This window comes from Dermochelys coriacea, chromosome 2 (genome assembly GCF_009764565.3).
Source record: "Dermochelys coriacea isolate rDerCor1 chromosome 2, rDerCor1.pri.v4, whole genome shotgun sequence".
Classification (NCBI taxonomy): Eukaryota; Metazoa; Chordata; order Testudines; family Dermochelyidae; genus Dermochelys; species Dermochelys coriacea.
Genome location: NC_050069.1, coordinates 268,898,865 through 268,926,176, shown reverse-complemented (window position 1 = coordinate 268,926,176; position 27,312 = coordinate 268,898,865). Strand labels below are relative to the sequence as shown.

Here is a 27,312-nt window from a genome sequence, read left to right as displayed (position 1 = left end):
ACTTTTTCACTAGGAGGCTGGTGAAGCGCTGTAATGCGTTACCTAGGGAGATGGTGGAATCTCCTTCCTTAGAAGTTCTTAAGGTCAGGCTTGACAAAGCCCTGGCTGGGATGATTTAGTTGGGGATTGGTCTTGCTTTGAGCAGGGGGTTGGACTAGATGGCCTCCTGAGGTCCCTTCCAACCCTGATATTCTATGACCCCAGATATGGAGATCAGTTAGACCCTGAGCATGTGGGCAAGACTCATCTAGGAAAGAATTCTCTGTAGTAACTCGGAGCCCTCCCACTCTACTGACCCATCTCTAGCCAATGGAGATATTTGCTAGTAGCAGTCATGGATGAGCCATATGCCATTTAGCCAATCATTCCATCCCCTCCATAAAATAAGCAAACTCACTCTTAAAACAAAAGTTAGGGTTTTTTGCCCCTACTACTCCTTTAGGTAGGCTGTTTCAGAACTTTGCTCCTCTGCTGGTTAGAAACTTTTGTCTGATTTCAAGCCAAAACTTATAGATGGCCAGTTTATATCCATTTGTTGTTGTTGTCAACACTGGTCCTTAAATAACTTTGTTGTTTTTGTTTAGGTCCTCCAACAAAACAGATGGTCGATGGACACCTCAGCCAGCATCTCCAGATCCTGGATTTAATTGCCTTAATGACCTTCTCTGTATGCACCCTTCTATGGGATCTCACAGCCCTGAGCCTTATAACATTCTGAAACCCCTCTCTATAAAGAACAGGACTAGAGTGCCGCTGTCCTGCACTGAGGACACCAGACTCTCCCCAGAAATATTAAATGCAGTAATACAGGTGAGGGACATTTATTACTATAGAGGCTTCTTTATTGCTAAACTGGCAAAATACTAAAACACTAAGTGAGAGGAGCAGCTCAAAACACACAAGTTTCCAGATGACACATTCCTGTAAAGCCCTCTTCCCTGCCTTTCCACTGTGCTTACGTATATTCAGGGCTGAGAGCATGAAACTTTTATTCCATCTTGGACTCACTGAGAATGAGAATTCTTCACAACTGCTTTAAAAGTTGTTGAGAGAGACAACTGGGTGAGGTAATATCTTATATTGGTCCAACTTGAAAGAGAAACTTTTGAGCTCCAGTGAGGAGTTCTTCAGGCCTGTGGAGTTCGAAAGCTTCTCTCTTTCAAGCAACAGACCGTTATCCACTAAAAGATATTACCTCATCTACCTTGTGTCTCTCATATGGTGAGACCAACATGGCTACAACAATATTGGAAAACTTTAAAGTTATTTTCAGTTTAAAAGACATATTTGAATGTAGACCAAAAAAATGAACGGGAGGACCTCTATAAAGAAACTACTCCAAAGTGGTAGCAGTCAAACAGAGTGACATGATTTTGGGACTCACAGGGATGAGCATGGTTAGCCACAGATCTGCCCCACTTCTTTACACAGCTGGTACTAGAATTCAGTTTTGTGTGAACTTCACAGAATTTCTTTGGAGATTGTAAAGCTTTGTATTTGAAACAGAGCATCACTTCCTGATCCTACAGTGAAGTCCCACTAAATTTATGACATCACACTAACATTATATATACATACTCATATAAATGTGAGTGTTGAAGCATACTCCAGTACATATGTCCCTTTGTAACACAGCAGTCTGCATGTTCTGCTACCTAAAATAAACCTAAAATTAGTGCTAAATTAAGATGTTTTTTAACACACAAGATCAGAGTTAGTTTGTGATCCACTGTCACTGAATTGGCTCAGTTTAAGTGTCTCCAGAGTTGGTCAAGGGATTGGGACTGAAATAAAGAGCTATCCCACCTCTAGGCCACCAGTTTAAATCCTTTCTACATCATAGTGACTGAAAGCTAAGTGATTGATTGTCCTCTTTGACAAAATTAAGTGGCCTTTGTGAAATGATTGGCCCTACAGCCCATTCTCATTGAGCAGGTATCCTTCCCATAAGCCACTTCATCGATTCTCCACTCTTGTTAGCAGTTTCTGTAGAAAGATCAAGGACTGAGTGCACAGGTGCTGACTTTTCCTTTTCCCTGGGGGTGCTTAGCCCCCACTTTGTCCCAAGACTCTGCCCCTTCCTCCAAGGCCCTGCCTTTGCTCTGCCTCTTCTTGCCCTTGCTTCACCTGCTCCAAAGCCCTGTGCTTGCTCCGCCCACTCCCCCAGGGCTCACCCTCACTCCACCTCTTCCTGCCCCCGCTCCACCCCCTCCCTGAGGCCCTCACCCACCCTCCTGCTCTCTACCATCCCCCAAATCCCTCCCCGTGCCTCCAAACATCTGTTTGATGGCTGTGCTGTTTGGCAGTGGTGGGGAACAGCTGTAGCCAGTGGGAGCTGAGCACCCACGATTTTTTTTTCCCTGTGGGTGCTCCAGGGTTGGAGCACCCATGGAGTTGGCATCTGTGACTGAGTGTACCATAGGGACTGAACTCCCCTCTCACTCTTAGAGATGATCCTTCCAGATCAGGCATTTGAGATTGAAGAATCTCATTGCTGCTTTCTGCGCCAGACCTGTTCTGAGTACAGGCACTAACTTCACTTTTTAAATGTCTTTTGAAGTCACTGGAGTTGTGGAAGAACTTCCTCAAAGATCAGGGAGGTAAGGAGCCAGGAAGGTAGTAGTCTTGATCCCAACAGAAAAATGATTAGCTGGGGCTAAGAATATAAATGCAAGCTCACGTATCACAGTTCTATGGTGCATAACTTCTATTGCTCATCAAAACTGTCTCCATTACTTCAGCACCCTCTTCCAGAGAGAAGAGCTTGAGGTTTAAATTGAAGCGTGAGGTCTCTTTGGGGCTGTAGGGTGGAATGAATATTGTCATGTTCTACAACTGGCTAACTCTGGGTTTTCTGTACCAATCCTTCCCCCGTCCCCCCCCCCGTTCCCCACAGAGTGTACAACCTTGGGAACCGCGTACATTTCCCCTTTCAGACACAGCATACCAAGCTCTTCTGGAACAGCCAAGTGAAGATGGATGCAAGCAGTCAGGAGACTTTCAACAGTGGGTCTCTAGCAACAAGCAGGGTATCAGGACTAACAGTATAGACTCTGGTATATCTAACTCCAGGGAGCCACGTGTTTCAGATGTGTTCATGGACCTGCAAACAGAGGGCAACAGAAGCTTGGAGGTGTTCACAGACCAGCAGTGCTTCCCAGGAAGGCTGTTCAACAACAGATGAACACCTGATTTATGTGATGTGTTATGTTAGGCACATACTTTATTTCAGAATCAAAAGCTTGGCTGATGAGCTTGTTCAGAGGAGCACTGGCAGTGAATGGTGCTGCCATCCATGAGACCTAGGTTCAGCAGCAGATTTTGGGCTCCCACGTCCCCAGATTGGGAAGGGTTGGGCACACTGCAGAAATAAGGTGCTGGACCTCTGAGAGGACCGTGCTGTCCAGGAAAAAAAACTTCTGGTTTACTCTGGAGAAAAGGGATCAATTGCCCTGCTGGCAAGAAGGTTAGGTGCTGCGACAGTTGCAGCAGCCCAGGATAATGCAGAGAGAGATGGTGGGTTTTAAAAAAGAAAAAAAAAAAATCAAACAATAGAGAGGAAACGAATTGGCTGTTCTAACTTTAATTGTTTGATATTCAAACATCTGTATCTTGAAAGGGTGCCCCGTGGCTGCACATCCAGTCTTCAGTGGCTTTTTGTCTAGTGTATCATGGTGGAGCAGGAATAGGAACAGCTTTCCAAAAGATCAACTGATAAACATCTGAAAAGGTATGGGGAAGTCTAACAGTGCTGCATGGCTTTTATTTTTAAATGCAGCTATGAAAGCAAATCCATTCTTGAGAGTATGTGAAAAGCAGGTTCCCTTGGCCTTGCACAAATGATGTATCAATTGTTTTCAAATAAACTACAAATCATTTTCATGCTGTGGATGTTTTCATTTATTTAGTGTATATTCTCCCTGTAATGAAACTGACAGGATGGATGGAGATCAATCTCTAACTTGTTCACAGCTTTTTCTCAATTTTTCTCTATCATGGATCTTAGCTGGCAAGCCCCTGTAAAGCAAAACTACGGGGGAAAGAAAATACCATAGATTCATTGTACAATGGGGGCACAGCTCCCAACTATCAGAGGGTAGGAAGGGTGTTGAGCCATTTTTGGGGAGCCCTTCTGAAAAACGGTGGATCAGAAAGCTGCCCTTCCAGAACATGTTGTACATTTTAATACCAACATTTGGAAAGAGGGCTTGGAAATGTTTTACGGTAACACAGTGGTAACATGTTCAACTTTGACATGCATCCTCCTTTTTACTTTCCCACTTTGAATCTCTGCCCTTTGCAGATGGTATGTTTACATCCCAGGACTAATGGAACTAAACATTTAGCCCACTTTTTTTAATGAACCAGTTTGACAAATAGTTTACTCGTTGTGCTGCCATTTTAAATTGTCTATAAGGACAGTATTTCTACATTATTCCTGGATAGCTGGACATCATTGCTCTTCTGAGTTTCCAGTGGTGTTCTTGCAGGTATTCTCTCCTCTCCTGAGCTGGGACATTCAGGGGAAATATATAGGAAAGCAATGAATAAAGCAGGGACTGTATGTATGTACAATGGGATCCTCATCCTGATTAGGGCCTCTGAATGGTTCTGTAATAAAAGTATTAAATAAAATAGCAGTCAAATAGAAGGGCTACCATACTGAAATTTTGGAGGGTAAACTTGGATGAGTAAACAGTAACCTGTTTAAAAGGCAGTGCCACCACCTACCAGCTGCACCAAGTATAACTGGCCTTGCATTTAACAATGCAGTTATAGCCTATCCCACATCTAGTGTGCAGGTCACTGAGATCTGATGGAGTCTCCATAGCTGCTGTAATGGGTAAAGAGTGGCAGTAACTCACTTCGTTCCAGAAAAGCAGCAGAATGAAATAAAGGCAATGAGAAGAGGGATGGCTAAGGAAGCCTCTGGGGAAACATTGTCACATTTAAACCCAATTCCCCTTTCACACATTTTGTCCCCTTCTTTTGAGTGATTTGAAAATGTGAAATTCCAAGAAACCTACAATCCATCCTGTCAGATTCACGTTTTTTAATAAGTTGATTATAAGCAACAAGCACAGAAACATTAAGAGTTCTCCCACAGACTGTCATCTTTTGTGTAATTGCTTTATATGTACTTTTCTCCCTGTCTTTGGCATTTTTATTTTTGTGTTATTTTGAGTGGATGGATGTTTTGTGGATGAAGAAACATATTAACAAACTAACTCTGGGACTGTTTAAAGGGGCAAAATCTGTTTGGAAACATGCTTCACAATAATGACTTCAAAGCAAATTTGACTAAATGCTATGGTTATGAAGGCAAAATAAAACTTGAGGTTTCTAGCAATCTATTGGCCAAGTCTTGCTTTTTTCCTGCAAATGTATGCATCCTTCTTTGTTCTCTGAATATTATGGTATCCGATTACCTGATCCTACACAGTCATTGTGAGCACAGAATCTGAGTTAAGAATGACTTCCTTTGTCAAATAGAGGAAGGTCCCTCGTTGCTCTGCCCTGTCTGAGATTAACTAGATGGTAGCAATGAAGACAACTACTTCCTGTCACATTCCTGCCCTATTGATCAAAATAAGGGATTCTCTTTTAGTATGAGAATAGCATACTTGGATGGCTGGTGCAATCAAGAGAGAGGTTTTTTAGGGACTCCTAGTCCAAAACTGTGGACAGGAGAGAGAAGACTTTTCCTTTTTATGGTGACCTTGGTAGAGGAGAAATGCTCTTGTTCATTGTTAGTGATTGCTAAAATCAAGCTGTACATACACCTATGTATACTGTCATTTGGCCATTTTATGTGTGTAGCTGGTTAGACTCAAGCTTCCTCTAGACCAGCGGTTCTCAAACTTTAGCAACCCGAGGACCCCCATTTTGATTTAAAATTTTTCGCAGATCCCCAAGCTGGTTTCTAATTTTCCCCGGGGGTGCTCAGCCCCAAGCCCCGCCCCTACTACACCTCTTCTCCCAAGGCCCTACCCTTGCTCCACCCCTGCCCCACCTCCCCCGAGCGTGCCCCGTTCCCACTCCTCCTCCTCCCTCCCAGTGCCTCCTGCACTCTGCTGATAAACTGTTCCACGGCATACAGGAGGCACTGGGAGGGAGGGTGGAGGAGTTGTTCAGTGGGGCCAATGGCCCTGTTGACTTGTGGACCCTCTGAAGAACCCCAGTTTAATAACCACTGGTCTAGACCATTAGAAACAGGTGGTTGGACCATGTCATAGGAAAGGTCATTTCTGTTAAATTGCAAAAGATTCAGATTTAGCCTGTGACCTAATGTCATGAAGTGATAATCTCCGTACAGGTTATACACACGATTTCAAGTTACTAGATTTCAGTTAAGGTCTGTATCGCTGAGCAGGAAGGAATTCCCACCACTTAGAGAGAGATCCACAGTGCGATTTTGTGAGGAATGAGTTCTGACCATTTCCCCTTCCTTAGCCTATAGTAACTATGTGACCTTTATTAATAGATTATAAAGCCATAAGGGACCATTGCAATTATCAAGTCTGATCACCTGTATAACACAAGCCATAGGACTTCTCTGAATTAATTCCTGTTTGAACTAGTGTAGATCTTTGTTAGAAAAGCATCCAACTTTGATTTTATCAATTTCCAGAGATGGAGAATCCGCCATCACCCTTGATAAACTGTTCCAAAGGTTAATTTAACTCTCACAGTTAAAACATTTCCACCTTATTTCTAATCTGAATTTGTCTGGATTCAATTTCCATGCACTGGATCTTGTTATATCTTTGCTAAATGGAAGAGCCCTTTATTATATTTCTCTTTTCCCTGTAGGTACTCGTAGGTTGAGATCAAGTCACCCCTTAAGCATTTTTATAAGATAAATAGACTTGAGCTCCTTGAGTCTATCACTATAAGGTATGTGTTCTAATCCTTTACTCATACTCATGGTTCTTCTCTGAACTGTCTCCAATTTATCAACATCCTTCTTGAACGGTGTACACCAGAACAAGACATAGTATTCCAGAAGCAGTCACACTTTTGCCAAAAACAGGTAATAGAAACTCCTACTCAATGTTTCTCTGAAATTCCAAGGATCACATTAGCCCTTTTGGCCACAAGGTTGCACTAGGACCTCATGTTTAGCTGATTACCCCAAGTCCTTTTCAGAGTCACTGCTTCCCATGAAGTGAGCTGTAGCTCACGAAAGCTTATGCTCTAATAAATTTGTTAGTCTCTAAGGTGCCACAAGTACTCCTTTTCTTTTTGCGAATACAGACTAACACGACTGCTGCTCTGCTTCCCAGGGTAGACTTCCTGGGCTGTAAGTTTGCCCTACATTCTTTGTCCCCAGATGTATGTGTTTATATTTGGCCATACTAAAACGCATGTTGTTTGCTCCCCCATCTTACCAAGTGATCCAAAACAATCTGTATTAATAACCAGTCCTCTTCATTATCACTCTCTCAATATTTGTGTCATCTGCAAATTTTATCAGTAATGATTGTTTTCTTTCAGGTTATTGATAAAAATATTAAATAGCATAGAGCCAAAACCTGATTCCTGCAGAATCGTATTAGAAAAACACCTGCTTCATGATTCCCTATTTACAATTACATTTTGAGACCTATCAGTCAATTGCATCCATTTAATGTGTGCCATGTTGATTCTATATAGTTCTAGTTTCTCAGTCAAAATGTTCTGTAGTACTGAGTCAAATGACTTATAACAGTCTAAATATATTTTTTTACCCAAACTTTTAATGTCATCAAAAAGATAGTTCGTTCGACAGGATCTACTTTCTATAAACCCATGTTGTCTGGTATTAATTATATTACCCTTCTATTTTTTTAGTTTTTAGATGGATTATTGGCCCCACGCTATTTAACATTTTTATGAATGGCCTGGAAGAAAACAAAATCATTATTGATAAAAGCTAATTAGATTTACCCCATTCCCCAATCTCTGTATCATCTCCAAATTTTTAAGATAGAACTTTATGAATGGGGTTATTTGAGATGGTTGCTTGTGGTAGCATGGGACTGGACTCCATGACCAAGGAGGTTCAGTCTAGTCCTTTGTTCCTATATATCAGCCATTCATTTTTTTTTTTTTTACTTTCTTCCAGTCTCTGGAACTTCCCCCATGTTCCAAGGCTTTTTTCAAAATCAATATTATGGACCAGCTCTTTAAAAATTCAGATGCAAGTTGAGTGGATCTTGCTGATTTTAAAAATGTCTAACTTTAGCACCTGCTTTTTAACATCCTCATGAGAGTTATGGAATAGAAAGTGTTTCATCATGTGATATGATTATATAATCTAGATTTTCCCAAATACAGAACATATATTTAACACCTCTACCTTTTATCTGCATTATTAACAATTCCACCATTCCCATCTAGTAATGGTCCAATACCATTAAGATTCTTTTTGTTCCTAAAATACCCATCCTCCTTATTGACCTTAACTCACTGGCTACAGATTTCTCCTTTTGCTTCCCTTATCAATTTTCTACATTTCTTAAATTCTGATGTGTGTGTGTGTGTGTGTGTGTGTGAATAGCTGCTTTCACTTCACCACGGCTGATTCCTAATAATTGTTATTGGTCAAGAACCAGTGGCAGGTCTAATCACAACAGGCTGCTACTGGCAAAAATCCGCATGGAATTCAGTCCCTCCATGCCAGAAGGAGGGGCTGATAAGCAGGGAGCCTGCCGATTGTGTTGCAGGAGACTGAATCCTATTCTCCCCTTAGTAATTCATATGATGGAAAATAATGTGCACCTGGTAAAGAACCTTCTTCGAGTGTTTGCTCATGTTGATTCCAGTTAGGCGTGCACGCACATGATTCACAGTCGGAAAGTTTTTTCCCTAGCAGCACCGGTCAAGTTGGCTGTGGAGCCCTCTGGAGTTCCATGGCACTCAATATATGACCCTGCCGACCCGGCGCCTCCCCAGTTTCTTCTTACCACCTGTGACAGTCGTTGGAACTGCGGTGGCTTGCTTTCGCAAGTGCTCCCCTAGTTCTTCTATAGCTCGTACATAGTTTTCATAGCTTTAATAATTTATAGCTTATAGTTACTTAAATCTTAGTGTATAGCAGTCGGGGGGGGGAGTTCCCCACCTTCCCCACCCCAACTTTCCTGTTCCCCCTTGGGACTCGAGCATGCCTCAATCCCAAGGATTTAAACCCTGCAAGTCTTGCCACAAGCCCATGCCAACGGGCAACCTCCATGACTCTTGCCTCAAGTGTCTATGGGAAGCACACCAGACAGACCGGTGCAAGATTTGCAATAGGTTCCATCCCAGAACTAGAAAGGAGCAGGACTTTCGTTTAAAACAGCTCCTCATGGAGGCGGCTCTGAGACCTCAGCCCACCTCAGCATGGCAGGATCTGATGCCAAGTTCTTCTATGCGGAGCGCTCTGTCCTCGGTAAGAGAAGCGGTGCCGAGGAAGGACTATGGGCACAGAGATCCTCAGCACCGTTGCTCCCAGGCACCGAAGTCGGTGGAGACTGCACAGCACCAGTCTCGCTCCCCAGTGCTACAGCAGCGGCACTAGAAGGAAACAGGACAGGGACCAACCCCCTACACTGAGGTCTGCCACCTGGAAGTCATCACTGGGGTGCATCCTACAGAGGAGCACTCAGCGCCAAAGGTTCAGGAGCCAGCACTGTCTACTTTGGCCCCGCAAGGGAGGGCTGTTGAGTCCGGTGCTCTTAAGACTCTCCGAGCCAGGTGGTGGGGAATGTGGACCTGCCATCCACCCTGGACACCTTCGAGACCACGAGGGACTTAATCGCCATGACAGCAATATGGTTCCTGACCGCTTGAGAAAAGCCTCCAGCACCGCAGTGCACGGCACCGTCTTGAGACAAGCCCACGTAGTTGATGCGTCCAACCGCATCTTCCCAGCACTAGTCCCTGGCTCTGGCAAGAAGACCCCGCCACGAGGAGTCCTACTGCCACTCTAGCTCGCGGTGCAAGTCGGACTCGCAGCGCCATTCCCAGTCTCAGCACTGCTCTCCGCTGAGGAACTGGTCCCCAACATGGCAGAGGTCCCGCTCCCGGCACTGCTCATCACAGCACCACTTGATATCTCAATGCCAGTCCATTTCATGGCACCACTCCAGATCACAGCACTACACTCCAGCCCAGCTCCGCTCAGCACCATGTTGGCCTTCATGGTCCCAGTCTTCGTCTTCGGACTCTGAAGAGGAGGCCCGGCACTCCAAACGGAGTCAGCACAGGTCAGGTCAGAGGCGGCCAGATGTGGGTGCAGGGCCATGGCCTGCACAGTGGTCATTCTGGATCCCTTGGGCATACCATCAGGCCCAGGGTGCCCCATCCAAGGGCTCCCATGGTGTCCAAGCTGCGGGTGCCGGCAGCATCAGCCAGTTGCCCCACCCCTAAGGATGCCAAGGTGACACCGGCCGCCCTACCTCCCTTGGAGCCAACCCCCAACTACCACAGTGGAGGCGGGGCAATCGGACCCAGTGGTTCAGGAGGGCCATCAGGATCCTTTACCTCCATTGGCATCCTCAGCATTCTCCCCAGTAGCAGGGACTTCCACCTCAGAGCAGCCCCCCACAAATAACTGCGCCCACCAGGACCTGCTGCGCAGAGTGGCGCGCAACATGGGTCTTCAGGCCGAGGAGGTGGTAGAGCTGAAGGATCCCATGGTAAACATCTTGGTCCCAGAAGGCCCATCAAGGGTGGCTCTACCCCTCATTATACAGAGAGCAACATGGGGAACTGTTCATGGCATTCATCAACCTAACCAAGGCCTTCGTGATGCCCTATGGAGGGTGCTGTGTAGGCTTGGCTGTCCATAGAAATTCATTTCCATCATCAGACTACTCCATGATGGGATGACTGCCACCTGTGCAGTGGTTCAGATACCACACCATTCGCACTGTTGTCAAGCAGGGCTATGTCATTGCTCTATTCTATTCTCTATTCACCTTGCTGTGATCCTGATTCTCATTCACAACTGCCTTCCTAATGGAATCGGGATTGAGTATCGTATGGATGGCCAACTCCTCGATCTTTGACATCTCCAAACAAAATCTAAGATCACGAGAATTGGCATCACTGACCATCAGTATGCAGATAACTGTCATTCTTGCGCACACAGAGGCCGACCTGCAAAGCACCCTAAATCTTTTTGCAGATGTCTATCACAGCCTGGGTGTCTCCCTCAACATTGGGAAAACCAAGGTACTCTACCAGCCCTCACTTGCACAAACTACTCTTTGTACTCTACAAATCACCATCAGTGAAGAACCCCTGGAAAATGTGGACCATTTTCCGTACCTTGGCAGCCACCTCTCTCAAACAGCCAACATTGACACAGAAATTGAACACAGGATCTGTTGTGCCAGCACATCTTTTGGAAAACTACTCAAACGAATATTCAATGATAGGGATCTACAAATAGGTACTAAAATCTTGGTTTACAAGGTAGTTGTCATCCCCACCCTTCTCTATGGGTGTGAGACATCTCAAGGGACTGGAGTGGTTCCAGCAGCACTGCCTCAGGAGGATTCTCAGAATCAGCTGGAATGACCGACGCACTAACATCAGCAGTATAGAAGCGCGGGTCATGAAATACAAACTCCGCTGGGCTGGCCACTATGTATGTATGCCTGACACTCGCCTCCAGAAGCAAGTACTCTTCTCTCAGTTAAGTCAGAGAAGAATGGCTCGCAGAGGGCAGCAGAAGCGTTTCGAAGACATATTGAAAGTACATCTTAAAAAGGGAGGCATCAACCCACCAAAGTGGGAGGACTTAGCACGGAACAGAACGCAGTGGCATCACATCATACACCAAGCCACACCTCACTTAGAGGAGCACAGATGTGCTCATGAGACAGAGAAGCGACAACGGAGGAAAGAAAGGGCACAACACTCCAGCCAACAACTATGTTTCCTCCAAGATTACATCTGTCATTTCTGTGAGAAAATCTGCAGGGCAAGAATTGGGCTCCTCAGCCACTTAAAAACTCACCAGTGAACCCCCTTGGAAGACATCATCCTCACATCGAGGGACAGCCAAAGACGACGACCCCTCTGTAAAACCATCCAGGCCAACACAAGGACCCTAGGGCAGACCCCGGCCTCCATCCCTCCCACAGCAAAGGTTGTGGAGAAGGAAATACTTCGTCCCATCTAAGGGGTATGCATACCTCTACACCCACCCACAGCCCTGCTCATTGGTGTTGCCTATGGTGAACAAATGAGAGAGGCAGGGGCAGCAGGGTCCTACCCCTAAATCAAAGGAGTCCACGCGGCTGGACCTTTTGGGATGCAAGGTCTACTCTACCAGGGGTTTGAAACTCAGGATTGCCAACCACCCCAGGTAATCCCAAGCAGGTACAGCTTCAACTCCTGGAACTCCATGCTAAAATTCAGGGTTCTGGTACCCGCCGAGTCCAGGGAGGAGTTAGGGGTTATTGTTGAGGTGGGCAAGGCAGTGGTACGGACCTCATTACAGGCCTCACTGGATGCTGCAGACGTGGTGGCGTACACCCTGTCCTCTGACATCACCATGAGGCATAGCTTATGGCTCCAGGCCTTGGGGCTGCCACCTGAGGTGCAACAGACCCTCCAGGACCTGCTATTTGATGGGGTGGGCCTGTTTGCAGAGCAAACTGACTCCAGGCTGCATAGCCTTAAAGACTCTAGGGCTACACTGAAGTCGCTAGGGATGCATACCCTGGCCACTCAGGGGAAACGCTTTAAACCTCAGCCCTCACAATGCCCCTACCAGCCATGCCCTAGACAGGACTACTCTATGAAGTGTGGTAGGAACGGCAGGTGCAAGACGTCCCAGCCCTCATCTAACTGGGGTCAGGCATGCACCTCCTCAGGCTCTAAGCAGGCTTTTTGAAGGTGTGCTCGGGGACCACATACCAGCCACTGGACCGGATCCTCGCCCCTGCTTCCTGAATCATTTATCCCACTTCTACCATGCTTGGTCCCAAATAACAACAGACCACTGGGTTCTTTGCACAGTAGAAGTGGGATATTCTCTCCAATTTTGCTCCTCCCCCCCTTCCCTGTCCCTCTTCAGGGACCCTTCTCCTGAGCATCTCCTTGCACAAGCAGTGCAGACTCTCCTCACCGCAGGAGCAGTGGAAGAGGTTCCTCAGGAGCTAAGGGGCAAGGGATTCTACTCCCGTTATTTCCTAATCCCCAAAGCCAAGGGGGGGAGAAGGGGGTCTCAGATCCATTCTAGACCTGTGAGAACTCAACGTATTAATGAGAAATTTTGAAGTTCTGCATGGTCTCCTGGTACGCTGCCCTCGACCTCAAGGATGAGTACTTCCACATATCCATACACCCTGTTCACGGACGGTTCCTCAAGTTTGTGGTCAACCACAACCATTATCAATTCACAGTCCTTCCCTTCAGCCTGTCAACAGCCCCCTCCCACGTATTCAGCAAGTGCATGTTGATTGTAGCAGTCTTCCTCTGTCGAAGGCAGGTGCAGATATACCTGTACCTCTATGACTGGCTGCTTCAGGGCCGCTCCAGGGATCAGGTAGATGCACAGATCCACTTTGTGAGATTCACCTTTGACCTGGCTGGGCCTTCTCCTTAACAAGAGCAAGTTGTTAAACTCAAAGGATAGTTTATCGGGGCAGTGCTGGACTCGGGTCAGGCCAGGGCATTCCTGCCGGAGGCCTTCTTCCAAACAATGTTGGAGATCATAAAAGGCCTCAGACGGTACCCCACCACCATAGCACGGGGCTGCCTGAGGCTTCTCAGTCATATGGCATCTTGCACATACATGGTTCAGCATGCCAGGATGCGTCTCAGACCTCTCCAAGCTTGTCTCACATAAGCTTATTGCCCGGGGTGTGACAGTCTGGACTTAGTGGTCAGCCTTCTGGTGCAGGTCCTCTAGTCCCTCGGCTGGTGGCTCAACCTGCAAGATGTGTGCAAGGGAGTCCCTTTCCACAGGCCCCAGCCCTCCCTGTCCCTGGTAACGGACGTGTCAGCGCTGGGGTGGGGCGTGCACCTGGGGGACCTTCAGATGCAGGGTCTCTGGTCTCAGGACGAGCTCTTGCTCTGAATCAACATCAAGGAGTTGAGGGCTGTACGACTAGCATGCCAAACCTTCCAGGCTCACCTGCAGGGTCAGTGTGTGGGAGTCATGATGGACAACACAACTGCAATATTTTATATAAACAAGCAGGGCAGGGCCCCTTCCTCTCCCCTATGTCGGGAAGCCCTCCAGCTGAGGGAGCTCTGCATAGCCCATTCCATTCACCTGCAGGTGATGTACCTCTCAGGTTCACAGAACAAGCTGGCGGACTACCTCAGCAGATCCTTCCGCAACCACGAGTGGTCCATCCGGACAGATGTCATTCACACCATTTCCCGTTTCACAACCAGGACATTTTCCTGCCTGTTTTTCACCCTAAACCTCATGCAAGCAGCCGGGAACAAAGACTCTACTCACTGGACGTTCAACAGGTGCTTGCATTTTACATCAAGCGCACGAAGCTGTTCAGAAAGTTGAACCAGCTGTTCGTGGCGGTGGCAGACCGTATGCAAGGTCTTCCGGTTTCACTGCAGAAGATCTCATCGTGGATCAACTCCTGCATCCGCACCTCCTACGAACTAGCCAACATTCCAGCCCTGCACTCTCAAGGCGCATTTCCACAAGGGCGCAGGCCTCCTTGATGGTGTTCCTGGCCCAGGTGCCAATTCAAGAGATCTGCAGGGGGGACGGCAAACGTCGTCCTCGTGCGCATGTTCGACGCTCACTGTGCCATTACCCAGCACACTAGAGATGACGCAGTTTTCAGCAGAGCAGAGCTCCAGTCTGTGATTCCTAACTCCGACCCCACTTCCTGAGGTAAGGCTTGGGAGTCACCTAACTGGAATTGACATGTAGCAAGCACACGAAGAAGAAAAAACAGGCCACTCACTGTCATAGATACTAAGGTCAGAAGGGACCATTCTGGATCATCTAGTCCGACCTCCTGCACAGCACAGGCCACAGAATCTCACCCACCCCACTCCTACAAAAAAACCTCACCCATGTCTGAGCTACTGAAGTCCTTAAATCATGGTTTAAAGACTTCAAGGAGCAGAGAAGCCTCCCTCAAGTCACCCAGGCCCCATGCTACAGAGGAAGGCAAAAAAACCTCCAGGGCCTCTCCAATCTGCCCTGGAGGAAAATTCCTTCCCGACCCCAAATATGGCAATCAGCTAAACCCTGAGCATATGGGCAAGATTCACCAGCCAGATACTACAGAAAATTCTTTCCTGGTAACTCAGATCCATCCATCTAATATCCCATCTCAGGGGATTAGTCCTATTACCCTGAATATTTAAAGATCAATTACTTACCAAAATCCCATTATCCCCTTCATACCATCTCCTCCATAAACTTATCGAGTAGAATCTTAAAACAGATAGATCTTCTGCCCCCACTGCTTCCCTTGGAAGGCTATTCCAAACGTCACTCCTCTGATGGTTAGAAAACCTTTGTTTAATTTCAAGTCTAAACTTCCTGGTGGCCAGTTTATTACCCATTTGTTCTTGTGTCCACATTGGTGCTGAGCTGAAATAATTCCTCTCCCTCTCCTGTATTATCCCTCTGATATATTTATAGAGAGCAATCATATCTCCCCTCAACCTTCTTTTAGTTAGGCTAAACAAGCCCAAGCTCCTTAAGTCTCCTTTCATAAGACAAGTTTTTCCATTCCTCAGACCATCCTGGTAGCCCTTCTCTGTACCTGCTCCAGTTTGAATTTCATCCGTTTTAAACATGGGAGACCAGAACTGCACACAGTATTCTAGGTGAGGTCTCACCAGTGCCTTGTATATGGTACTAAAACCTCCTTATCCTACTGGAAATGCCTCTCCTGATGCATCCCAAAACTGCATTAGCTTTTTTCACAGCCATATCACATTGGTGGCTCACAGGTCATCAAATGATCAACCAATACTCCAAGGTCCTTCTCCTCTTCCGTTACTTCTAATTGATGCATGATTGATAATGGTAGAGTTGTCAGCTAAAATGGGCTGGATTCGTACAGGTCGGATGTGACATTTTGGATGGTTTGTACAAAATAGGGTCCAACAACAACAAAGATCATTTACTATATCTAATGGAATCTGTCATCTGCATGATATTTCCATGGCTCTTACATTTTGTGCCATCTAAACTCAGGACTGTCTCACTTGCCATTGGAAGTGAGCAGAACCCACGCTCTGGCCTGTGCTCCACAAGTATGTCTACACTGCAAGTGAAGGTGTGATTGTAGTAAGGGTAGACATAGATTGTAATGCAGACATGGGGGAACAGGCAGGCTTCACCATGGACTACCCTAACCAGGGTGCCAGGGTATGCATTCTGGTTGCTAACCCGTGCCAATCCAGCAACTCTATTGTTACCCGAGCTAGATTAAAACTAGCACAGGTATGCCTAGTTGTGCTACAACTACACCTTCACTAGCACTGTTGACCTACCCCACAGAAGAGCAAGTGGAATGAGGTAGAAACAGAGTACAGAGCAGCGAGATGGGTAGAGATGGAAGGAAAAGAGATAATGATGACGAGAGACTGGAAAAGAGAAGTGAAAAGAGGGTATTCTTAAACCCTCACAAACCAAAAGAAAGGGAAAAAACCTTATCCAAAGTAAAGATTTGACCCTGAAAAGGGATCCATGCCTGAGGCGCTAGGACGTCTGCGAGGGTCTTTGCTATTGACTTTATGTGTAAGGAACTCAGATACCATGGTGATGGGCAGCAGGATAAAAGAGACCGTAGATCAGGGAAGAAACCACCCTCTCCAACCCAAGTCCCCCTGGCATAATTGCATCTATCCCCAGGGCTGGGTGGTCCCACTGCCAGACCCCCAGGGCTAGGCTGATCACCGGCCCCAGGCTGGTCCCGGCTCCCGACCCCCAGCCAAGCCATGGGGTAAGGTAACAGCCCCGCTGATCCCCCTCTCCGCTGAGGTCCCAGGTGCACGTGGTTTTCCTGGAGCCACGTGCTGCGCTGCTCCTTTACCAGCCCCCCATCCGAACCCCGAACTGTCTCGTAACTGTTGTTCTTTGAGATGTGTTGCTCATGTCCATTCCAAACCCACCTGCCTTCCCCTCTGTTGGAGTAGCTGGCAAGAAGGAACTGAGGTGGTGTCGGGTCAGCAGGGTCATATATTGAGTGCCACAGTGGCACCACACCAGGGGGCTCCACAGCCGACCCGATGGGTGCTGCTAAGGGAAAAACTTTCAGATGAGACTGCACGCAGCGCACGCACACCTAACTGGAATCGAAATGAGCAACACATCTCAAAGAACAACAGTTATGAGAAGGTGAGTAACTTTTTTTTCTCCAGAGTGCCCTTAATGGGAATAGCTGGGTAATGATGGTGGTTTGAAGATGAAACATGGTCATCCAAAGACAATCGCTACTCAGACTATCTCCGTACTTACCCTGTGAAAACAGACCTTGTACTGCAGCTAAACTCATTAACTTGAAGAGATGATGAGTTGAGACTCAACTTCGCTTTTTAAACCTTATAGCTGTGACAGTTAACATGTCCTCCAATGCAGTGCACTAAGAAAGTGGAGAGTAAACCATTACACAGCTTTTCCTCCCCACTCAGCATGCAGACTCCCTCTTTTCTTCTAATCTCCCCTAAGCTAAGGCCCTTTCCACAAAAATCACCCAACCTCCCCACAATATTTTATTTCCTATGCTAGTTCCAGGACAGTTTTCTCCTAGGTAACCCGCAGAACTCACTTACATCGCCTCCATAAATCCCTGCCGTTACTAGTAATGAGAGGTTTCAGAGTAGCAATCGTGTTAGTCTGTATTCACAAAAAAGAAAAGGAGTACTTGTGGCACCTTAGAGACTAACAAATTTATTTGAGCATAAGTTTTCGTGAGCTACAGCTCACTTCATCGAATGCATTGAGAGGTCACCTCAGGAGCTACAGAGCAGAATCAGTGAGGGTTTCTGGAAGCAGGGTGGATTTGGGGGTTGTTCCTGGCAAGGATCCCTACTTGGTCCCTCTTTCCACCACTTCAGGAAACCCTCATCTCCCACATAAGTATCTCCCTCTGTAAATCTGCCATTTGCTAAGCCGTACAGACCAGTGGTCTAACTTGCAGAAGGGCAGAGCACCCACAAATCCAATTTGTCAATGGAAGATGCAGGTGCTCAATACTTCTGAAAATGACCTAATTGACCTAGTAATGACCTAATTCTATGGGCTAAATTATGAGATCACCTTGGCCTAAACAAACCATATTTCTATAGCTACTACAACTGTAAAGAGAGAATCTGAAAGTAGTTGCAAGAATGGGACAAAACTAGCCTGTGGAACTCTAGCTCTAGAATTAAATGTATGTAGGATAGCAGTGTAATTGCTGACAGTGTGTTTTGTTTTGTGTTTTTATTGTTTTCCTTACTCCTATTTGAACACTGGCTGTGAATGTAGTTTGGCCTGTGTGCTTGTGCACTACATGCTCTAAGAATTTGCTAATCACAGAATATGATTAATACCACATTTTGCTTCCTGACTGGACGACAGAAACTTTGTTGTTGTTTTTTAAAAAGGCAGGTATATCTAATTGGACAGGGAGCCTAGACTGATGCATAAAATTTGACAGTTCACGTAAGGATGTGGGTAGCTGCATGAACAGCCATTACTCAGACATTGGTGCGAATCCCAATCTATGGAAAAGGACACTAAGATGGTAGCATCAACCTGCTATCTTGAACACAAGTGAATGATTATGAATACTCTTGCACTATTCACTTAACTCAGTTTAGGAGCATGGTTCCAACAAAGTTATCTGAAAAAATCTCTGCTTTAATGACATCTAGTGGTCAGAAGTATCCATGCCTATCAGGCTTAGGCTTTGTCTACATGCAAATTTGCATCTATTTCATTAAACAGTTTAGTTTAGGTGGTGCAGCTCCCTGGGTGGACACTCTCTTTCTGTTTGAGTGGCTTATTTGGTTTAGTTTAAACCTGTTCCTAATTGATTTCCGTTAAACCAAAATAATCCTGATGTAAATTGAAATAAGAGGGATTGCCCCTGTTTAAGTTCACACCTTTAGGCCTGGGCTACACTGGAGGGGTTCAAACTAAGATTCGCGTAGCTGAAGTCAAAGTATCTTAGTTCGAGTTACCTGGCTGTCCTCATGGCGGCGAGTCGACAGTGGCAGCTCCGCCATCGACTCCGCTTACTCCTCCTGCCGAGGTGGAGTACAGGCGTCGATTCAGGAATCGATTTATCGCATCTAGACAAGATGCAATAAATCGATCCCAAATAGATTGATCACTACTCACCGAGCAAGCGGGTAATGAAGACGTACCCTTAGTTAGGCTTGGTCGATGCTACACAGTTAGGTTGACATTAGCTGCCTTAGGTTGACCTAACTACATCAGTGTCTACACTACAAACTTGCTCCCGCCAATGTGATGCCCTGTACCTCCATGAGAGGTGCAGGGCTTATGTCAGTGTAGTTAGAAGCCAGGCATTGGCTTTGGGCTGTCTTGTCAATTTCACGGCTCTGCTGGTGCTGTGAAATTGACAAGAAAGTCAGCTCCCAAGCTGGGCTGTTTCTGGGTCTCCACTCTAAGCTGGGCTTCTGGCTTGGGTGGCCACCCATGATCCCCGCTCTCTCCCCGGAGCATGACAGCCAACTGGACTCCAGGCGTGGATCTCCCTGCCGCAGGCAAGAAACCCCAGGCAGCTGCCCCTTCCCGAGCTGGGAGCCCTGGCACCCTGTCGCCCACATAGCCCCCTCTTCAGTTGGTGGAAGCACTCCCTGGTGAAGGTGCACACCACCGCCAGGAGAAGGATAGTGTGGACATCAGCCACCGCAGTCATAACAGTGCAGACATGCCCTTAGACTGATATATTGGTGTAGACAAGCCCTTAGTAGACAGCACCCAGCTGACTATGGTGAGGTGGTCTGTCTGAAAGGCAGTGGCAATTAGCTTTAGGTTCAATTTCCATTGTGTTTGTGAATGTAACTTCGCGCACACACACGGTTTATGGTCTATAAGCTACGTTATTCAGCAACCATTAAAACTGAATATCTACTTACCATCCAAAGCTATGCAGGCAGTTTATTCTCACCTGTACAAAGAGGAGGTTTCCAGATGAGCTTCAGACTGTCTTCACACTGAATAAAAGGTCTTAAAGCATTTTATAAAGGTGGTGGCTGTCATTCTAACTTCTCACACTGGGGATAATGAGACAGAGGAAACAAATTAAGAACCACATTTTCAAGTGTCCCCTATTTTTGGATGCCCAACAGGACAATGAGGCCTGAATTTCAGAGGTCCTGAACACCTACAGCTTGTACTGAGTTGGAACAGCAGTTACACAACTTTTATGAAAATTGGGCCTTGAGGGGGTCTAATGCTGGGCACCCAAAAGTAGTGAACTTTTTTTTTAAATAAGACATGCTTTTGTCAAGGAGTCTTGCAGGTGTGAACAGAACATATGTCTCCTAGCTCCGAGTCCCCTTTTCTAACCACTAAGTTCTCGCCAGTGCTCAGCTAAAGTAACTGAGCTGGATGGTAAGGATTGCTATGGGTGGCGGGGGGCGAAGGATTCTTCCCTCATCCATATCCAGACTGTGAAGCGGGTGTAGAAGCTGAGATATTCCATAGCAATATGCTATCCTAGTGGCCTGAGTAGCCTCTGACCTTATATGAGTTTACAGTTCCCACCACTCATGGGAGTGAGGAGAAGAACCAAATGCAGTATAATGTAGCAGATGATCTTCTGCCTCCTCAACTACCCTTGCAAATGGTAATGCAAGGGCAACCTCTGAAGACCTGGCGTAACCTACCTCTGCACAGCAAAACCACACAATTCCAGAATCCCTTTCATATCTGCAAATGAAAGGGCAGAATTGGCTCTTTTGACGTATGTATTAGGAGTGGGGAAAATAAAGCAACATCCTTTAATTAGTTCAGCACTGATACTCTAATCCCATGTTGCCGGTTCTTGTGATTTTATTGTAACCTTGGCAATATTTGATTTCCTTAAAACCCCAGCTTCTGAAGTCAAGTAATTACATGAGAATCTCAGATTTCATTTAAAAAGAAAATAAAAGTTTGTGGAGAAGACATGCCCTGACTATACCCTAAAGGCTCAGAAACCAGAAGGAAGAATTTTTTTTAATCTTATGATTTCTTGGGACCTGATTTATAATTCTCAAATGCTTACGGTTAGCATTAATACAAATATCATGAAGGAAGCTGTAGTGGGGCAGCTGCCCCACTCCTGGAGAACAGGGATTAAAAGCAGCCAAGCTAGGCTGATTGGGGAAGCAATCACAGCAGTGGCCGGCTCACTTAGGGCCCAGATGGCCCTGGTCAGAGGGCTGGGGCCCAGGAGCTGAAGGAGTCTCACTCTAGCCCTGGAGTGGGAAGGGTTATAGCTGCCTGAGAGGAAGGTACCTGAACTGGAGCAGTGCTGGGGAATAGGGCAAGGGAGCTCCAGCCTGGTAAAACCCCAGGTTGCAGGCCTATCAGAGGTACTGGGGCTGCAGAGATCCAGCCTGGGAATAGGCAAAGGCAGCAGGTCCCACCCCCTTTCCAATGATGAGTGGCCATTACAGACTGCAGTCTGCCCCAGTGAGCGGGGGCTAGATGATGACTGGCAGTAGTTACTGAGGCAAGGAGGGCTTAGAGGGTTGGGGGTTCCCCTGGGAGGGGAAACCCAGAGTAAGGGGGTACTGCTGGGGGCAGAACCCTAAGGTAAAGAGGCACCTGGGTCCAGGAGGGACACCAGCCTGCAGAGAGCGCTCCATATGCTGGAAAAGAGCTAATTCCCAGATGACCAACAGGAGGCACCACACCAGTGAGTCTTCACCTCGCTACAGAAGCCCAAAGGGGTACTCCCCATCTGCCAATTGGTATTTCAATGTCATAGTTAACCATCTCTTGTGACCAATCCAAATCGACCAGAAGAGATCAATTTGCCTATACTCTCTAAAGCAAAAATTTAGTTCAGCCTGGGACTAGCTTTGTTGTCATGAGAAAAACTGCAGACGATCTTGGAAAATGCCCTGTAGCAAAACCAGAGCAGCATTTTCAGTTCATCAAGATTACAAAGCTCTAAGATGTCACATCAAACATCTTCTCTCATTACCCACCAACTGAAACATGAAATACTTAGCACTTTTACAGCATTTTCCTTTTTCAAAGCACCATGCAACCCTACTTCAACCTCTCTTAGAAAACTAACCTTAGCAGCAAAGAACTCTCTTATGGTCTGAAAAGGCCAAGAGTCTCACATTTTTAAGTAAACAGAAATATATCCGACCCTCTGCTCAATGCTTGTTGTGGAGAAAATAACCCTCTGATGAAAGTTCCTCGGTTAATTCTATTTCTCCTGGGAGCTTCTACAAGGTATCATCGTTGTCCATAAATGTCACCATGGATGGGGAGGATTGCTCCCTGCCCCTACTCTTTGGCCCTGGCCCTGCCCCAGCTCCCCATGTCCCTCCTCACCCCTCCAGCCTTCAAGAGATTCCCTTGCCCACTGCTCGCCTCCTCACCCCCCCCCGCTTGCTCACTTCCTCACTCCCCAACCGCCAATCACTCGCCTCGCTTCCCTGCCAGATACCCCCACCCACCTCCTCACCAGATCCCCCTGCCTGCCCATCGCTCGCCTCCTCACTCCCCTGCCAATCCCCCCACCCACCTCCTCACACCCTGCCAGACCACTTACCTGCCCATCGCTAGCCTCCTCAACCCTCCACCCAACTCCTCAGACCCTCACCAAACCACCCCCACCTGCCTGCCTCCTCCAGACCCCCTGCAAGACCCCCCCCGACCTCCTCACTTCTCTGCCAGGCCTCCCTCCTTCTTCAGCCCACTACTCAGCTCCTCACTACTCCACCAGACCCCCCCATCCACTTCCTCGCTTCATTGCAGACTCTACCACGAGACCCCCCCCCCTGCCCACTTCCTCACGCCCCTCCAGATTCTCCCACCCGCTGTGAGATCCTCCTGCTAGCTCCCTCCAGGACTTTCACAGAGGGGAGGGATGGAGAGGAGAAAGACTCACCAGGCAGCAGCAGCAGGTAGTGGGGGCCTTGGGGAAGGGGCAAAGCAGGGAGGGGAAGAGGCATGGCCACCTTGGCCCAGTGGCGAGTCGGCAGCAGCTGCGCGGGGGAGGCTTAGCCTATGAATGTCACCTACTGAACTCCCACAGCCGTGCTTAGGCAGCCACAGCAGAAGAAATAGCATGTGCTGGAGACAATAGTCTCTTCCCCTCTGCTAGTATTCGAACTGCAGGATACAGCAGAACCTCAGATTTACAAACACCTCTGGAATGGAGGCTGTTCGTAACTCTGAAATTGACCATAACTGAACCAAACTTTATGCAAAAAGAAAAGGAGTACTTGTGGCACCTTAGAGACTAACAAATTTATTTGAGCGTAAGCTTTCGTGAGCTGTAGCTTCTTTTTGCGAATACAGACTAAGACAGCTGCTACTCCAAAACTTTATGGTGGTTCTTCCTAAAGTTTACAACTGAACACTGACTTAATACAGCTTTGAAACTACTATGCAGAAGAAAGATGCTGCTTTTAACCATCTTAATTTAAATGAAACAAGAACAGTTTCCTTACATTGTCAAATCTTTCCTTTTAAACTTTCCCTTTATTTTTTTTAGTAGTTCACACTTAACACAGTACCGTATGGTAGCTTCTCACTTAAAGTCGTCTCAGCTAACACTGTTTTGTTATTAGGTTGCTGTTCTATTAGAGAACACACTTGTTTAAGGCCGCGCAATATTCTAAGGTTGTTTGGCTCGCCCCGCTCTACCAGCCCCACATTCCAGCCAGGCTTGGGACACGGGGGCTTACCCCACTCCGCCCAAAACCCCTTGCCCCCTCGCCCCAACCCCGCTACGCCCTTGCCTCAGTCAAGCTTCACAATCATCACTGGTGAGTACAGTATTAAATTGTTTGAAACTTATACTGTATATGTATATAATGTCTTTTGTCTAGTGAAAAAAATTTCCCTGGACCCTAACCCCCCATTTACATTAACTCTTATGGGGAAATTGGATTCACTTAACATTGTTTCGCTTAAAGCAGCATTTTTCAGGAACATAATTACAATGTTAAGTGAGGAGTTACTGTACTGTATTTGCTTTTTTTGGTATGTACTGCTAGCTGATTGGGTAATTCCAGTTCCAGATGAGGTGTGTGGTCGACCGGTCAGTTCGTAACTCTTGTGTTCATAACTCTGAGGTTCTACTGTACTTCATGCAAGGATTAAGAGACAGGCTGTTCGAATCAGAAGCTTCACTGGCAAATGGAAGCCTGTCATAGGCTTTACCTCTAGAGCACCCCCCTTTGGGGTAGATACAGGTGCTGCTTCTCCCCTCACCAGCTTCTTCTGGAGCAGGGCACGAAAAGAATTGCCTATTTCTAGCTACCAGTATCAGGGAGACAATTCTCTCCTCCCCCAAGTTAACAATAGTCCAAGTGAATAAGGTAAGGTGGAGTAGTGAGTCTTACAGCCTAGCTTAATGCATCCGATGAAGTGAGCTGTAGCTCACGAAAGCTTATGCTCTAATAAATTTGTTAGCCTAGCTTAGGTTCATCCAACTCTCCTTGCAAAGCAACTGGTCAACAGCCCCTGAGCTAGGGCTGGGTTCTCTAGGCTTTTATGAGGCTAATGGGCCCATGCTGAGCTTCCTGGGCTCTGAATAAAAGAAAGTAAGGGGAATCCTTCTACTTGTCCAGAAGGCCATCAGCAGCCATATGGTGGGTTCAGAAAGCTCTGTGTCCCAGTTCTACTTCCCTCTGAGGTGCACTCCCACTGAGCTTGAATTCCTGTGTTTTTTGGTTTTTTTTTTTTAAAGTCTTTCTCCAGGTTCAGCAAGCCTCCCATGTGCTGTGGGTTGCAGGTGATTGTGCCCAGAGGATCTCATTAACCCCTTCCTGAGGGGATGGGAACTTCACCACCACAGAACTGTACTAGTTGTTTTATTATTATACTAATTTCTATAGCATTGATACCTAGGACATTGATTCTAGAGACACTAATTACAAAGATAAGTACACAAAACAAAGTTACTCAGTGCTAAATAAATCATATGGGTTTCATATTGTGTCCTGAAGTTCAGCATCTATGAGCTCTGACTACTCCTGGGGGAATTCTGCACCACTGCGCAATGCAGAATTTTGCAAAAAATTAATGGTGTGCATAGAATTTCCTCCCCCCCACCCCAAAATGGGCTGCAGAGATGCTGGCTGCCACTAGGGGCCACTGGACCCAGCAGAGCCCTGTTCACAAATAGAAGACAAGGCCTAGGAGAGGGGAGAGAACTGGAGGGTTCCCAGCAGCTGCAGTTCCCACCACACACTGAAGGAAGGAGGCAACAGCATGCAGGAATCTCCGTGCAAGCTAGGGATCCAGCATCAGGCCGTTTCTCCCTCTGGATCCCAGAGCTCTGGAGGGCAGAGGGTGTGAGTGTTGGGGCCATGGCTGGCATCTCAGGGGAGGGGGGGTGTGGTCGGGGATGGGGGGGCTGCAGCTGGGCTCTGGAGAGGAGGTGGTGAGAGTGTCTGGATTGGAGTGGGCCGTGGCTGGGCTCTGGAGCAGAGGGGGTGTGAGTGTCTGGCCCTCCCGACTCGGTTCTGACAGGGAGGGGCAGAGAAGCAGGAACTGGGTTGTCGTAGGGATTCTTTAACTCTCTGCTCCTGGGGGAATGTTTGTGTCTATATTGTTACAGACATAGTTGCTGACAGGTATTTTGAAATAAAATTACCAAAATAATTTAAACTGGTATGATTGTATAGTGTTATTTTGACAAATAAAATTTGCAGAATTTTAAAATATTGTGTGCAGAATTTTTAATTTTTTGGCACAGAATTCCCCCAGACTGTTATGGAGAACTAGCTCCACATACAAGGAGCCTATCACTAAGAAAGACCTGCCCTCATTGGGGAGGCAAATTCTGCCACAAGAATAGTGGGAGCGGTTAATGGAGTTTTTGCTGTTTTTATGTTCCCATATACTGGGCCAGATCAGCCCTCTGTGCAAATTAGAGCAGCATCTGTGGTTGCAGCTGGGAAGAGCAGGAGTGAAGATGAACTCTGGCCTTTTTTCCCCACTGATGGTGGTTGCGGGTAGGGAGGTGCATAGAACTGCTGTGCTGGTTCGATATCACCAGTGGATTCCTCTCTATGGTAGGAAAATTAGCAGGTTAAGCTGAAATTACAGCCCCATTGAGCAGTGCAAAGGGCCATATCACAAGAGAATTGGGCCCAGAGTGTTCAAATGGGGAGGATCCAGAAACAAGAGCTTTAGCAGCCTATAGATGAGAAATATCTTTCAGGGAACTGGATCCCAGATCATTCATGGCTTTATAGCATAATGGACACCTTGACTGACATCAGAAACAAATGGAGAATCAAGTATAGAATTGACCCCCCACATTATGTTCATACTTGTTTGCACCACTCAAGAGGTGCACTAGCTGGGGCTTGTCGTTGGACAGCAAGTTTTACTCTAAGATGATGTAAGTGTAACAGGAAAGCTGGCCCCTTAAATTAAATCAGGCTCACCACTCCTGTTCCAATCCAGATGTGTTCTAGTGTGGCGTAATGAGGGGGGGGGGGTGCTATCCCACAAAGTTACAAATGAGAAACACCCTAAAGGCAAGAGAGTCCACAAGCCACTGTCTAGTTTCCTCATGGAGGAGATGCCCTGAAAGAGAGTTTAGAACTGAGCCCAGAGAGGGAGTTTCCAAGAACAGAAAACAATTATACTGAGAGCTTCAAGGAGGGGGTAGCAGTGAAGGGAGTGATGAGAGTTTCCTAGTGAAGCCAGATCAGGCAGCCAGAGAGTCACCTACAAATTTCTCTTGACCAGAGACCGGTGGCTGGAGAGAGCTGAAGGCTCTCTGAGGTGAAGAGCTGAAGCTAGAGGGCCAGAGAAGGGAGCCCACTGATGTCTCCAAACCTGAAAATTAAGCATGGCAGAGAAACAGCCCAGCTAGAGGGACTGGGGTGAGGTGCAGAGAGATGCCAGACCTATCTCAGAGAACTGGATTGTGATGAGAGATGCCAGAGCTGTCTTGGTGTGCTGATAGACTGTTGGGACTTGAACAATTGAAAGTATGGTTTGGACCGTACTGGGGAATTCTGGAGTATGCGGGTGGGACTTTTAAAATAAACTAAGCCTTTTTGAACATATGTAGCACACACTGTTTTGGAGCAGGTACTTGAAATTTGGTAGGGGAGTTGCCTTTGTGGCATGGATGTTCCTTTTGCCATTGGGGTGAAAATCCACCTATACTTGGACAAGTT

General features: G+C 46.8%; 1 protein-coding gene and 1 long non-coding RNA gene across 11 annotated transcripts in view; one reads left to right on the top strand and one right to left on the bottom strand.

The window, feature by feature from the left end:
- The window catches only part of LOC119851537 (KAT8 regulatory NSL complex subunit 1-like), a 153,253-nt gene extending 147,903 nt beyond the window's left edge, over positions 1-5,350 (top strand). For 8 of the 10 annotated variants that reach the window (XM_038391547.2, XM_038391546.2, XM_043509824.1 and 5 more), the window contains 2 exons: positions 585-810; positions 2,897-5,350. In XM_038391547.2, the coding sequence (XP_038247475.1) occupies positions 585-810; positions 2,897-3,184 (514 nt within the window). In that variant the 3' untranslated portion in view covers positions 3,185-5,350. Of the gene's footprint in view, positions 1-584; positions 811-2,896 lie in introns of those variants that run through there. The other 2 variants (XM_038391539.2, XM_043509823.1) reach the window with 2 other exon arrangements.
- The window catches only part of LOC119851538, a 47,153-nt gene that overhangs the window by 16,464 nt on the left and 3,377 nt on the right, over positions 1-27,312 (bottom strand). Inside the window, exon 3 of the long non-coding RNA XR_006279541.1 lies at positions 20,071-20,208. This is a non-coding gene — a long non-coding RNA (uncharacterized LOC119851538). The remainder of the gene's footprint in view (positions 1-20,070; positions 20,209-27,312) is intronic.